Genomic DNA, 16,101 nt, shown 5'->3' on the forward strand with positions numbered 1-16,101 from the left:
ATTCCGTGGCTGCTATTGCTTCCCATGGGCTGAATGTCCATGGAGCAATTTGGAAAGGAAAGGGATATCTGACAGTGTTTTGGCCTTGCCATAGTCATCTTTAATTCCTACCAGGGAAAGTGTCCTTTTTCTAATTTTTTTTTTTTTTTTGGTGCCTGTTTGGTCTTCATTTACTTAACCTCCTTTCCAGGTTTGTCTCTCCCAGGGTTTAAGCCATCAACCTCCAGATGACCACTCAGGCTATACCAACCTCTGATTGAAACCAAGTTCTCCAGCCCACTGGACCTGGGATCAGGCATGTTTCAGTGTCTGATCCCTTGAATGTGAAGTCTGATCCCCTTGAACAAGGCCCACAGAGGCAGGGACAGCTCTATTCCCCTTGCCAACAGGAAACACTTTCAAAAGCTGAGACCTTCGCCCTTTACCCCAAAGGAATTTGGGTCCCATTTTTTGAGGGGGGAATGATGAGGTACAGGCTCTGGGAACCCTCTTGAACTCTGATGGAATCATCCCATTTGATGAGGCATAGGCCTTTCATTGTGGCTCTGGCCAAACCTTTGTTACTAGCTTTGGCCCTCCATTATCCAGCTAGCCCCCACCCTTGATCCTCCCAAAATATCTATATCCAAATCAACTATTACACCCTTGAACTGGCTTAGTCCACCATTGTCTCCAGGTAGCCTCCAGCAACTTCCCACCCTTAATCACTCATTTACTGGAATCTGACCTCATTGACTCCCCCTGAAGACCCTCCCCAAACTCCTCCTCTAGACCACCCCTAGATTCCTCCCACAATCTTTCTGTATATAAGACCCCATCTTGCCTCCATGTGGTGCGAGAGCGCCATAGAATTTTCTAGCACAGACTTGCTCTGTGTCAGATGATTCTGGCCCACTTATCCAATACAAGCCTTACAGATACTGAGACTCCTAAAGAGTCTGCCTATTATGGCAAACTTTTAATAAACTTTGCTTTTCTTTGGCTGGGAGAAGACTAGAGTCAAATTCATTTGGCAGGATGGTATTTTGGGACCTCGAGCACCCCTAGCCTAAACCTCATCATCAGGACACTAAAGGAACTTGCAGAAATGATTGACCAAACAATGCCAGCAATCTTGAAGGAATCATGGAATGCGTAAGTACACAGAAGGCTGAACATGGGCAAAAAAAATGTAGTCAAGTTTCAAGAAGAACCTCCCAAGTTTTCTCTCTTTTTTTTTTGGAGGGGCGAAAGTAGGGCATTTGAGGTTAAGTGACTTGCCCAAGGTCACAAGGCTAGTTTTTTTGTGTTAAGTATCTGAGGCTGGATTTGAACTCAGGTCCTCCTGACTCCACGGCCAGTGCTCTATTCAGTTTGCCACCTAGCTGCTCCCAAGGAGGTTTCTGAAAACTATAGACATCATTCCATTGAAAGTAACCTCTCCAAAGTCACTACTGATCTCTTAGATGCCAAAACCAATAGTCTTTTCTCTGTTCTCATGCTGCTTGACATCTCTGCAGCCTTCAGCATTGCTGATCACTCTCTTCTCCTTGTGTGGGATGAAAAACCCTATTTAAAATTTAATCAAAACACGGAGATTTCTTAGGATAAAAACAGGAAATTTTATTCTCTTCCCACCCCACCCCCTACCCAGAAGAGGCAGTCCTCCTCAAGATGGGTCAAGGAGAGGAGGTGTGTTACAGAAGACAGAACAAGAATTTTTACTTAATGCAGTCAAGTCCCCTCCCCCCTGCTGTCCCTTCTCCAATTGGCTTGGAGGCAGGCTTACAAAGAACAAGGAAATAGGGGATAGCCAATTCAAATGTACCTATCCTTATTTGACAAATGCCAAAGTGAAGAAGGGAGGGACTAAAGTTGCCAGCAAGTTTGGAGGCTGAAAAACCCTAAAGGGCCTAAGGCTGATAAGGGTGTGGCAAACAAGGGTGGAGGTCAAAATACTCCTGAAAGGGCTTGCTGCAGATAGACCGCAGAAGTGAAGGGGGGGGGGAGGGAAGGGTGAAGTAGATAGTCAGAACTGACACAAATTTACTAGACACATTCTGAGAAGTTTTCAAGTTTTCACTCCCTAGACATCCTTGACATTCTCTTCTACTAGGTTTTTAGGAAACCAGTGTCTCTTGATTTTCCTTCTACCTATCTGACCACTTCTTAGTCACTTTTGTTGGATCCTGATGCAGATCATGCCCTCAAACCATAAGTGTCTCACAGAGTTCTTTCCTGGGTCCTCCTCTCTTCCTTCTTTACTACTTCATTTGGTAATCTCCTCAGTTCTTTTGGATTTAATTACTATCTCTATGTTGATGATTCTCAAATCTACCTAACCCATTATCTTCCTCTTCAAAATAAACAAGCATTTATTAAGTGCCTACCTTGTGCCAGAAACTATTCTATGTACCTTGAACCCATTACTCTTCCCCTTTTGTTGAGGGCTTCACCCAGGCATCCAAACCTTGAAACCACTGTCTACTCAGCCCCATCACTCATTCCCAATCAACTAATAAGTTGATAAGTCTTCTTGATTCTATTTCTATAATATCACTCACCTCCATTCCCTTTTTTTCTACTCATGGGGCATCAGCCTAATTAAGACTTTCATCAACTCTTGCTGGGAATATTGTAACAGCCTAATTTGTTTCCTTCCTTCTAGTTTTTCCCCTCTCCAATTTGTTTTCTATATATCTGCAAATAAACTTCTTGAACCAAAGGTCTCATTCCATACTGCCTCTAGGAGCAAATAAAAATTCTTCAGGTTGTCATTCAAATTCCTCCACAATTTACCTCCAAACTACCTTTCCAGAGGGTTCCTAATTATTCCCTTTTACATTCAAGTCTTCTTATTGTTCTAAGATCCTGGTGTTCCATTTTCTGCCTCAGAGCCTTTGCTTAGTCTCTCCCTCACAGTAGGGATTCATTCACTCACTTGTTCTCATCTTTGTCCATTAGAATCCATAGCTTTCTTCAAGGCTTGACTTAGATGCCACCTACTTTGGAAGGCCTTTCTTGATTCTTCTGGTTGATGGCTCTCCTCAAAATACCTTATATTTACTTATTTAATTAACTCTTATATTTCACAGTAGAATTGAGTTTCTTGATGGAAAAAAATCATTAAAAAAAACCTTTATATCCCAAGAAATTAAAAGTGCATGGAATACAGTAAATGCTTAAGTATAATGGTTGAACTGAATTAGAGCAAAATGAATTGGTGGGTTCTGTGGTTGGAAAAAAAATTGTCACCTAGTGGCCAACTTTATGGTGATGAGACTCTGAAGTGAGACTGGTCTTCAAATAATAGATAACTATATGTAACTATCTATTTATATGTGAATATATACTTATGATGAGATTAAAAGAGAGTGATCAATAAGAAGTTCATTTTCTCAAGTGCCACTTAAAGTTGATTTAGGAGAGAATGAGACTCAAGTAGGTTGGTCCATCCTCAGCTGAACAATGGAATGATGATATGCCTAGATATAACCAAAAATCTTAACTACTGTCCCTGGTTACCTCATCTCCTGGTCCAGGGCAAGTTTTCCTCTAAAAGAATCCCTAGCATCTCCTGGCTAGTGGGCGTCTCCCTTTAGCAGGAAACTTCTCCCTGAAGTAGCCATCTCCCTTGGGGGGGCTGCCTCCTTTAGGGGGCTTCTACCTCCCTCCCCTTAATCTGGATCTTCCTTTTAAGGGATGGAGGAGCCTGCTTACTGTGTTGTGTTATCTACAATAAATGCCTTTATTTGATTTAGAGATAATCTGAGAGAGTTCTTTTGAAACAACCTTGTACCCCAACATTTTGAGGGTGCCCCTGAACCTCAACACATATGTATACAGGTGCTTTCATTATATAGCATATACATACACATATACTCCTCTCTCTCTCTCTCTCTCTCTCTCTCTCTCTCTCTCTCTCTCTCTCCCCTATCTGTCTATTCTGTTGTCAAGCCCATATTCCAAGATCTTCCTAATTGACAGAACCTGCTGTAGCTCGTGCTCTACTGACCTTGAAGAAGCTATTATATCTCCATAGGTACTTAGCAGGCTTTCACAACCACCACTAGGAAGTACCAGCACCACTGTACTTTTAGTCAGTCAGCCTGTATCTTGAATCCTATGCTTTATTTTGTTCTGTACACCAAAGTCTGAGGGATATTGAAAAACTGAGCATCATAGGACTGCAGCTAGGATAATGAAGCAACACAGAACCATGACCTATGAGGAATGGTTAAAGAAACAGGCTATTTAGCCTGAAAAAAATTGTTGAGGTAATTTCTGCATGGGAGGTTGGGCTGGAGTAACTTGAAGGTCTCTTCTAATTTTAAGATTCCCTGTTGATAGATCTCTACTTCGGTACAATCCGAGATTAATTTAGTTTGTTAAGGTCCCTTTAGGGCCTAGTGGGCTTCTCTAAGGAGCAGAGTTAATAATAATTGATTAATTATTATTAAGGACTAATGATAATGATAATAGTACATGATATTTATATAGTGCCTTAAAGTTTGTAAAATACATTATTCAATCCTCACAACTTTATGAGGAAGGTACTATAGGTATTATTATGCCCTTCTGCAGATGAGAAAATGAGGTTCAGAGAGATTTAATAGGAGAATGATGTGTAATAAGGCTGGAAAGTTAAGTTGGGGCCAGGCTGGAAAGGAATTTAAATGCTGAAATGGAGTTTATATTTGACCCTAGTAGAGGTAACAGGGAGTACCTGAAGTTTAGTGCGGAGGGGAATGACATGATAGGCGCTGCACTTTAGAAAAGTTGCTTTGAAATTTATAATGTGAAATTCCAAAATTTCACATTAAAAGGGTTTTACAATGAGCATCTGTAATATAATGGGAATTTGAAGATCTTCCCTGCCCCTTAATAAGCCTAAATTGAACTTAAGGACCTTTCCTGATTTGAAAATAAACTCTGCCCCCTAAGAGGTAGAATGTGGTCACATGGAGCCTGGGTGGGAAGAGTTTGCTAAAGGGTAGAGAAGAGCCCACAGCAGAAGCAGGCTTTGAAGGAAGCTTGCTTTTCAGGAAGGCACAACTTTTGTTACTTTATAGTCAAGTGGGTCATAAGGGTTATGATGTTCTGTGACCCTGGAGAGGGCTAGATATATGTCTAAGGTGAGGTTTTGCTTTGGGGCTCTCTTTGGGAAGAGTTGTGTGATATGACCAGATGAGACTCTGGGTAGCCATTGAGCCCCCCGGCTTTGAAAACCCAGATGTTGGTGCTTCTCTCTCTGGTGATTAACTAGGTATGGATGTAATGGTCAGATAGCTGGAAGCCCTGTCTGCTGAACTGTGTTATTTTCTTTGTCTGTATTTTTGTCTGCTTGTAACTTCTGTTTGTATTCTCTGAAGTTCAGGGTGCTGACGTTTTCCCCTGAACTAAGTAAATATCATATGTTTGACTGATTAAAGTAAGATTGTTAACCCTTTTTGAGTTGCTTTTCTTTAGAAAAGCAGATAAAAAGAACCTGTGCTAGCAGCCATTCTGGGTATGCTAGGGTGTTTGCTGCTGCAGCATCCCGGTTTCTTTAAACCTCACTCAGAACAGCCCTTCTGCATGCATGTTACTTGTTATTTCTCTACTTACATACCTTATTTGAACAATAGCAAGTTTAGCAAACATTAGTTATCAATTCAAATGCCATATTTCCTTTACCCTGTGCTCTTATTCAGGGAAGCACCATGGTGTAGTGGATAGCTGGCTTTAAAGTCAGTGGGCCATGGGTTCAAGTCCTACCTCTGAGACATACTATCTGTGTGATCATGTACAAATCATTCAACCACTCAATGCTTTAAACAACTTTCTAATATTAGAAGGTGGTGGCATGCATTGGTTAAGGCAGTTTCCTCCCTCAGGAGTACCCTATACTGCTAAAAATCATAGACCAAGACCTCATTCTAGTCTCATTTACTTAACTAGCCAAAAGCATTTACTAGGTTTCTACCAAGCTCCTGGTGCTATCCCAAACTTATGAATTTAAAATGAAAATTCTTTTATGATCTCATATTTCCCCACTGATTTTACATGACCATTTCATGAATATATTATCATGGCCTTCACAAAAGTTCCATTGCTTTATCACAATTGTGGAGGTAGCTCTGAGTTCCTGAAGTCTCTGGCAGGCTCTACAAGCAGCAAGGCTTTGTATATGGGTATAGTGATGGGCATTTTAAAGACCAGCCTTTCTAAGTGGGAAGAAGCTCATCACTAGGGGATAAATTCTTTGGCCATGGAAACTCCCAAAATATGACAAAAGTTTAAAAAATGGCCCTCAGTCCTATGCATTGTCCTCCCTCTTGCACAGTGACAATGACAGAGAAGCAGAAGAAGGTGCTAAGGATCACAGTTTTTAGAGCAACTACAAACATTAATTTCACTGTTGGTACTCTAAATGCAAGTTGTTTTTTTTTTTTTTTGCCAATGGCCAGAAAAAGAATAACAATACATCAACACTGATATTTTTGCAACAAATAAAACCAGAAGAGGTAAAAGAATTGCAGTTAAATGGAAGGATGGTTCACCGATTCTCTTTAAAGAGCTAACAGAAGGAGTTGGTACAGTTGGTATCATACTATACCCAAGGAAACAAGAATGATTATGTGGGGACAGTATTGTCTTGCATTGTAATTTTCATGATTATGGAGAGCAAAATTATGCTGCAAAAAATGTGGCCATTTATATAAAAAAAATAGTTGCCACAGAAAATGAAGTAGAGAAATCCTATGAAGAACTTGATAAGATCCTTCAAATCCAATATCTTGATATCCAGTAACTTCAATGCAAAGTTAGACATGGGAGAATCACCAAAAAAAAAAAAAGGAAAATATGACTCAAGATTAAGAAGTGAAAGAGTCCAAAGATCGGAATCCAGAAGACACACACACATACACACACACACACACACACACACACACACAGAGTATTTTCTCTAAGAAGAGAGTTGAGACACTGATGTGCAGCACACCAAATGGCTTAGTAAAAAAGAAGAGATTGATCCTTTATTAACAAACAGGAAACAATTAATTGTCAAAGCTGATGTCATTTGAGATCATTGACTAATTAGAACAAAAATTAAATTTTTAGAGGAAAGGGTAATATGAAAAGAAACTATGAATTATAATAGATTTAACACCAAAACATTTTTAAGTTATTACATCTAAAAAAGGGGAAATAGATAGCAGTGGAAGTATTGACTCTGATAAGCCCTGGATTACACCCACCATCCATCTCCACCACTCCTACTTGTTGAATAAAGTTATAATAATGTAAATCAGTGACTGGGCATATTAAATTCATGCCATCTGACTTCCACTTTTCTCTCACTGCAACAAAGTAATCCTTTTCTTCCTATCTTATTCCCAGCAAAGGCTACTCTACATCTTGTTTTCTCTTCTCAAGCTTACACAGCTTCTCCAATCCCCTTTTTCTCACTCAAAGGACCTCTCCTCTTTTTCAAATGATAATAATTGAAGTCACTAGCTGTATACTCCTTTTTCTCTTCTCTTCAAAATCCATTAACATTATCTTATATTCTTTCCTCCTTTTGTCAACGAGATGGCCCCTCTCTTTGCTAAGGTAATCCTTGTACGTGTACCTTTGATCCCATCACCTACATCTCCTGCAGACTGCAATCTCTAATTTTTAACCTCTGTCTACTGTTTTCTTCTCTAGTGCCCTCAAATATGCCTGTTTCTCCCATCCTTAAAAAAAAACCTACATTAGATCCTATTATCTCCTCAAATTATCTTTCTCAGTCAAACTTGGAAAAAACTCTCTACACTTGTCACCTTCATTTCCTTTGTTATTACAGTCTTAAATCCTTTGCAATTTGCCTTCTGACATCATCATTCAACTGTTCTTTGAAATAAAAAATAATTTCTTATTGCCAAATCTGAGGGTTTTTCCTCAGTTCTCATCCTTCTTGACTTCTCTACTGCTATTTAGTGTATTGACTATCCTCTTTTTCTGGGTTTTCTACCCTTTTTCTGGGTTTCTCCTATGTCTGACCACTCCTCAGTCTGATTTCCTGGGTCATCATTAATATCAGACCACCTAACCATAGATTTTCTCTCAGACTCTGTCCTTGGCTCTCTTTTCCTCTCTCTATACTCTTTTTCTCTTGGTAACATTATGAGTTTCCATGAGTTCTATTATGGTTATGTCTATCATGGCTCACAGGTGTGTGTGTGTGTGTGTGTGTGTGCGCGCGCACACACACACACACACACACACAATGTCTAAAACTAAGCAGAATTCATTATATTTTCCCAAAAGTCACTCCTCTCCAAACTTCCCTATTTTTGTTGAGGTCACTGCCATCCTTCCAATCACTCAGGTTTGCAACCTTCATATCATCTTTGATTCCTCAATCCCCCAACAGATACCAAATCTTGCTGTTTCTGCCTCTACAATATCCCTTGTATTCAGCCCCCTCTTTCTTATCACAAAGCTGCCACCTTACTTCAGGCCCTAATCACCACCCACCTGTAGTATGACTTCCATGGCCTCCATTCCAGCCTCTCCTCTATATTGCTGCTAAAGTGCTTTTCTTTCAGCAAAGAGTTAAACACATCATTCCCCTACTTATTCAATTTCATTGGTTCCACATTACCTTTAGGATAAAATTGTAATTCCCATATAGCTTTTAAAGTCCTTTACTACCTGTCCTTAACTCTAGTCTTTTAACACACCACTCCTCTTCCTGCATTGTATGGCCTAATCAAACTGGTCTCTCCGTTCTTTATGCCTGACATTCCATTTCCCATCTCTGTGCTTTTGCCTTAGTGTTCCCCTGTGCCTGTAATGCACTCCTTCTTCATTCCTGCTGCACAGAAACCCTCTCTTTCGTCAAGACACAGGTCAAGAACCACTTTCTACATAAAGCCTTTCCTGATCTACCCCTATTGCCAAATGCCCTCTCTCTCTAAACTACCTTGCATTTAACTACTCTAAGTCATTTTCCATGTATATATTTTACATGTTATTTATCTCCCTTATTTGAATGTAAACTCCTTCAGAGTAGGGATTTTTCTCATTCTTTTAATTTGTATCTTTAGTATTGATTATAGTGCTTGGTATATAGGTAGTGTTAATAAATGTTAATAAAAATTCTCACAATTTCTTAGAGAAGTTTAGTTGATATAAAATAGCATGACAAGAAGGCCAAAAGAGCCCTCTAAGTGACTGAGCGTGCAAATAATTGATCTTGTTGTCAAGTAGAAACATGGTAGCCAAGGGCAGCCTTGGTTAAGAGTACAAACTGATTTGCAAACCAGTACATACCAGTACATAGTCTGCTTCTTGGTCCACCTAACTTCATTCAAGGTTCAGCTAACGAGTCATCTCCTATGAAAGTATTTTCCTGATTCTTCTAATAACTGGCTCCCTGTCTTATAATCATTATGTATTTTTTTGGGGGGGGAGGGTTTCATATCCTCTATTTACTTATCTGTTTATATGTTGTATCCCCCTAAAAGAAAGTAAACTCCTTGAGGACAAGGATCATCTCACTTTTAAAGTTTGCATCCTTAGTACTTAGGTCAGGGTTTAATGCATAGCAGTTTAATACAAATCTGTTAAATCGAATTATGAGGAGCATCATCTCACAAAACAGTGAAAAGTAATTAGAAAAATGATACTGAAGAATATTTAGCATCAGATGACCCAACTAAGCAGATTTGAAAAGGAGTTATGTATGAAATTGGAAGAACAAGAAATAGACATAAAATAGAACAGATTTACTAGTATTACAATGTATTACTGTCACCAATGACAGTGGACCACAAAACCTCATTCAACAATGTGCTATAGGAAATACTGAAATATTCCTTAAGAAACTGAAGTCTGGAAAAATGACTATGACAAGAAAGAAGAAATATGTATATGACGTGACAATTTAAAAGGTGGCTGATATTTTCAAAATACCTTAAAGAGGGGAAGATTACAAAAGAATGAAAAGGACCCATTCCATATTATCAAAATTCTGACCAGGATATTCATTATTCCTAACCCATATGTCTATTTTCTCTTCTTCATAAAAAATTTTAAGAGTAGTTTATGTATATATTGAAATGATCTTAATGAAAATGAAAAAGGTGGACTCCTGCATATGATTTTCTACATCAAACTACACTGATTGAGAAGTGAAGACTAAAACAGGATCTTGCTATGTCTATTGTTCACTGATAACAACAAACCATTTTACTTGATAGAAACAGCCTTTAAAAGGTAGAGAGGCTTCCAATAAGATATGTTCCATATGTAGGTTAAAATTTGTTGAGGTACACAACCACGGAGGTAACTTTTAACAATTCCTTAACTATGGATACTGAATCATAAAACAAGACGACATTTTCATCAAAGGTATCTGTCAATGTCAAAGAGACCATATTTCAGTGTCCAAATTAATAAGGGATTTCCTATAAGATTCTCCATATGTTCCTGTTGACAAAAGATATTCTGCTGACTGCCCTGTCAATGATAACCATGACAGGAATCCACACAGGAAAAACCAGGAGGAGAAACAATGTATATTATTCAGATTATCACATAAGTTTAAGTGGGCAGCCCACTGAACTACTCCAACAGTACATTTATCTTGGATAGACTCTGCAGAAAGCTAAGTTGGGTTCAGAATGGAACAGGAAGAAGAAAATAGGCTAGATAGCTTTTCGGAAGTTGTGTAATAACCTCAATCATCCCAAGCGGCTCCTTGACAAAAAAAGGCCTACCTTTTGGAACTGATATTCTTTTGGTGACTGCTACATGGTTATATATGAGTCATGCAGCATTATTATTACAAAACAATAAAAACTGCAGGTGATCCAAAGAGTAAGGGAGAGGCACATGATAGTTTAAGTAGGCTACTGTACACTGCCAAAAATGATCAGCCTACAAGAAGTACAGGTAACCGTGACATGGATCATTAAGGAAATACATAAACAGAAAAAGGGGGTAGGTAGACCACAAATAAAATATCACAGATAGCTTAAATTTTGTACTGATAGTTAAAAAATGTTAAAGATCTAAAGGTCAGCAGCATGTTGGAAAGATCCCTGATGAAGCTCTTAGGGAATGAAATGAACAAAAACAGAATACAATGAGAAGGCTTGTTTGAGTTCCAATTTGCAACATTAAAGAGACAGAGCCATAGATCTACTGAGACATTACCACAGGAAAATTTGGGGGCTCAGTTTAAAATAAAAATTATGGGTAAGAATTCTGATATTCTACCTTGATCAAAGCACAGTTTATGTAGATGTTATTCTCTATGCAGTCCTGTATGGAACAGTTAAATGAATATTCATTCCACATGACCTGTGTATACTTGTTAAAAACCTGCCAAAATTAACATAAAATAGACTTTACTGAGTATTAACAGAGATGCAAATGAGATCAAAGGCCCAATTTACAAGGTACAATAATGAAACCATACAAAGTTAGAAAGTATAAATTGAGGTTAACTACATATGGTTACTTGATGAATGTATATAAAGTACTGTGCTAAGTGCTATATAGTACAAAAATATATATGCTAGCACCTAAGTGGCCTAAATTTTCATGTATATTACACGAAGTATTACAAATGTTTCATCTATTTGTGAATTGCATATTATATTTTTTATCTATTTATATTCTCTATTAATAGATTATTTTTTCTCTTATTCTCTTATTCTATATTCTTATACTTATTCTATATCTCTTATTTTCTTATTGACTACATCTAACAAACAATAAAATGTTGGTGACTGACATTATCAGAACCAATTTCACTAGTAAGAATCAAGAAAAAGAGCTCTATAGAAAAAATGCTGCATCAACATATTACTTATGAAGTAAAAACAAAAAAAAAATCTGCCCAAAATAAAAAATAAGAACTTTTTTAAAACTGGAAAAAATTAATTTTTTAGTAATACTACTTTATAAAAGAAAACAAGTTAAGGAATACTAAACAAGGTAAAATTAGGAAACCACATTGCTTTTTTTCTTAAAGGAATTACACAAAAGGTAACTTTGGTAGAAAGAATATTTTTGTTTTAATTTGGGGTGCTAGCTAGATTGAACTACTCCATGTTCAAATCTACATCCTTCACTTAAAAAATAAGTTAGTATTTAAATGAAACTACAAACTATGCACACTTAGTAATCTAAATAATTTTTTTTTAATGATCTTTTAACATAAGTGAAAAAGGGGCTGCTAGGTGGCGCAATGAGTAAGAGCACCAGCCCCGGAGTCGGGAGGACCTGGGATCGGTTCCAGCCTCAGATACTTAACACCCACACACACACAAAAAAACTGGCCGTGTAACCTTGGGCAAGTTACTTAACCCCAATTGCTTTAGATTTAAAAAAAAGTGAAAGAAACTGCAGAGGTGGTCATACTAAGACTATAGTACTGAAACTGAAAATAATAGTACTTGAAACTCTGTCAATATACATTTGATTTTCTCCCTAATAAAGTGCCAAGGTTATTCATATTTTATATATATACATATGTATATAGATACACATACAAACATACACATATATGTATATATTTGTTAATACTTACCAAAATCAATTAAAACTATTCAGAAATTTATAATTGGGTTGCCATGATTATCTAAATATATCTTAGTCATTTTACTTTTACATAATTTCAGTTTTTTAAAGAGATAATTTTTATCAGGTAAAAGAAACAGATAGTTGGTACTAATTATTTTTAGGTACACACACTAAATATAGATGAAAATTTAAACAAAATTATTCAGACAATTCCAGGGTATTTTTCAAGGACCTTTCATCACTTATATTGAAATTAGCATGAATGTTATTTATACCATAAATACCCAGAAGATTCTAACACATTTTTATGATCACATATGCTCTGAGCACTATTCATTATACATCGGTGATCTCAATTTCTCTTCTGTTTTGCCCTTCATTATTGGTACTCTTCCTCCCAATTTTTGATTGCCTGTCAGCCTAGCTTTAATGCAAACTTTACTGTCACCTGCAACACCTATGTGCATACTGACTGCCCACTTAGTTCTGTTTCAATTGTGGACCCCCAAGTATTTCTGTGGTTTGGTCTATTCTCATACCAACTTTCTACTCTTTATTCCCAGCTTTTCCTGGGGAATTTAATTTTTAAACTATGACTCACCAATGCCTTTAGAACTGACATTTAGAAACATCTGATCCTTTCAGCTCAAATTACAGCCTGTTCATGTTTATTTTAATATTTTAGTAGTAAGAAAAATTATTTACAAATGTGGTATTAAATTTCAAACACTTTTACCATTCATGTGATGTTGTGCCTTCTTCAAACTGGATATTCCCCACTGTTTCCAATTCAATGAACAAAAATGGCACTAGTAAACCATGTTTTTTCTTCTTTCGTTTGACTTCATTCTGATAGAGTGTTTCAATTCTATTGGGGAAAAAATACATAAAAGTAGTGTAATGAATGAATTACTTTACCATAGTATTTTTATAAATTTTAAAAAATGTTAAATGTGTCTTTTATGATTCACATAACCTTTTTAATAAGAAGCTACAAGTAAAAATAAAGTTTGTTTCTAAAATTTGGCATATGCTAATTATAAAAAAATATTCTGTCCTTAGTAATTAAAATGACCACTGTGAGCTTTGCTAATTTTGTAACACAGCAGTATCAGAAACTCTTTGTAGACTTAAATAGTTAATATTTTCACATAGTATCCTACTTAAGAAATAAAAAAGCATAGTCCTATTCTTAGCCACATTTTCTATACCTTATATTTCTGCTGCACACTATTGATCGAAGTTTATGTCTAAACAGCTAAATCAGAATGAAAAAAAATTAGTATATGTAATATGTTGCTCCTTCAGAAATACCTACATACCTATATATATGTACATATATTTCTATTAAGCTTTATTGAGACAAATAAATCTGAGTATCCTGAATCTGACTAAGCAAATGATTCTAGATCATATGATTTTAATTGCAACTGAGCTGACCTGTGAGTTCAAAATTTAAAGTCAGTTTTAGCACCAATGACATCTCTAATGTTTCTTCATCACCTTATTTACATTAGAACTCTAATGGGTACCCTTGCCCTCTTCCCTGGGGTTCTATTCTGGAACCCCCAAAGGGCAGTGGGAGAAGGGAAGGTGTGACCAGTGAGGGTAGACTTCACCATCCTCAAGGTAAGTACTAACCACACACATCTGAACTGGACAAAGAATATATTTCATAATTTGTTTAATGATTCTATGCTGGAAATACTTTCTATTCCTAAAGACGTGGCCCTGATTTCAATCTCTGATCTATATATTATAATAATTGATGTTTTCAGCCTAATGTGAGGTTTTAAAAAGCAACGTCTATGTAATTCAACAAACATACTCATCTAATTTTTTGTTCCAGAATGCTACCCTTTCACTGAGGGCTTTTCGTTTTTCGAAGTATTTCCTTTCAAAATTTGATTCTTCAATGGAAATTTCATTGTTGGATTTGTCATAGTGAGACTTTTTGCCGTGATGAGATTTTTCATTGTGAGTTTTCCCTTTTAGTCGTAGTTCTTCTAATTCCCATTCCAGCTGTTAAAAAACAACAGGACATTCCAGGTATCAAAGTTAAAAGTAAAATATAACAAAGTCAATATTTGCATGCTAGATATTACTTTTTTTTAACAGAATAAGATTTTTCAATTCATTAAAATATAAACTAAATATATTCATGGCTTATGTGGATATCCCACAGTTCTCAGGTATCTTATGAAACATAAGCAGCCTGTGTTTCTTTGTATGAGGAGCAACCTACATTTGAAGAGGTTCATCACCAAAAGTATTGCTACCAGATGTTAATTTTTGTTAGCCATAAGATTGTATACACTAGGGCAAAAGTTCCCAAACTTATTTGGCCTACCGCTCCCTTAAAAAAAAAAAAATTACTTCTCACAACTCCAATTGCCCTCCAAAAAAAAAAAAAATAAAAAAAAAAAGGGGCAGCCAGGTAGCACAGTGAGTAAGAGCACCATCCCCAGTGTCGGGATGACCTGGGGGATGGAATCCGGGCTCAGACACTTAGCATCCACCCAGAAACACCTGGCCATGTAACCTTGAGCAAGTTACTTAACCCCAATTGCTTAAAAAAATTACTTAGTGCCCCCCAAGAAATCTACTTTCTTTAACCTTTTAACTTTTTAAAAAATTTGTGTCACCCAAGGCTACTACCACACCCCTGAATCTTTCTAGCGTCCCTCAGGGGGTCATATCACCCATTTTGGGAACCAATACACAAAGGCAGACCAGCATAGTTTGGTAGGGGCCAAAATTAAAACAGGCTAAACTTCTTTGGGTTGCAGATAGGTTTTTAGTGGCTCACTTTCCAAGTAAAGGTATAATTAATGATGAAACTATTTTGCAAATAAATCATATTTTAAAAAGGGGAAATTAAATTAATATCAATTAATTAAAATTTTTATCATAAAATCACATTAATATTTAAAAAGTTACTTTGCTAAGCAATAAGGGCTTTAATACATTTTTCAGGTTTTCTTACTGTTTACATTTAGCTAGTGGAATATTTTACACTTCTTGTCAGCAATTGGTTTATTGTACTCTGGAATCATGTTTGAAGTCGATTTTTTTTTTTTTTAGAAATCTGAAAACTAACCTTAGTAGCCACTTCATTTTCTGGGTTTACTTTCTTGAAAAACTGTTGTTCCCCAATAACATTTTTCAATAATTTGAATGCTTTAATTTGTTTTTCATTGGTGTCCAATTTGCTTAAGTCAGGATGTTTTGATTCGAAATGGCAATGAAGATTGTATTCCTTCAGAACAGCTATTACTTCTCAGCAAACAAGACACAATATTTTTTCTCTTCTGTAAGTAAACAAGTATCTATTTGTCCTACTCTGGATTAAACACTATATGTTCTGATTCAATCTTCCATTTCTTTTTATCACACATTTTATAACTTCACCCCCAAAATTTTAATGTTAGAATCAAAAAATCTCCACAGCAACTAACTGCTCACATATAAAGAAATACTGAACTCAGTGTACGACCTGAGAAAGAACACCAGACATCCATGTAACCTCGATGGTGGCTGGCTGTGCAGTGAGGGAGG

General features: G+C 36.7%; 1 protein-coding gene across 1 annotated transcript in view; it reads right to left on the minus strand.

The window, feature by feature from the left end:
* Positions 1 to 16,101, minus strand: part of LRRC9 (leucine rich repeat containing 9) — a 211,438-nt gene that overhangs the window by 144,873 nt on the left and 50,464 nt on the right. Inside the window, exons 9-10 of the mRNA XM_069092055.1 lie at positions 14,372 to 14,565; positions 13,280 to 13,411 (exon numbers count right to left, since the gene is read on the minus strand). Coding sequence (XP_068948156.1) covers positions 13,280 to 13,411; positions 14,372 to 14,565 — 326 coding nt within the window. The remainder of the gene's footprint in view (positions 1 to 13,279; positions 13,412 to 14,371; positions 14,566 to 16,101) is intronic.

Source organism: Petaurus breviceps, unplaced genomic scaffold (assembly GCF_028583685.1).
Source record: "Petaurus breviceps papuanus isolate PSGF00001 unplaced genomic scaffold, PetGlider_PUasm1.0 189, whole genome shotgun sequence".
NCBI classification, from domain to species: Eukaryota; Metazoa; Chordata; class Mammalia; order Diprotodontia; family Petauridae; genus Petaurus; species Petaurus breviceps.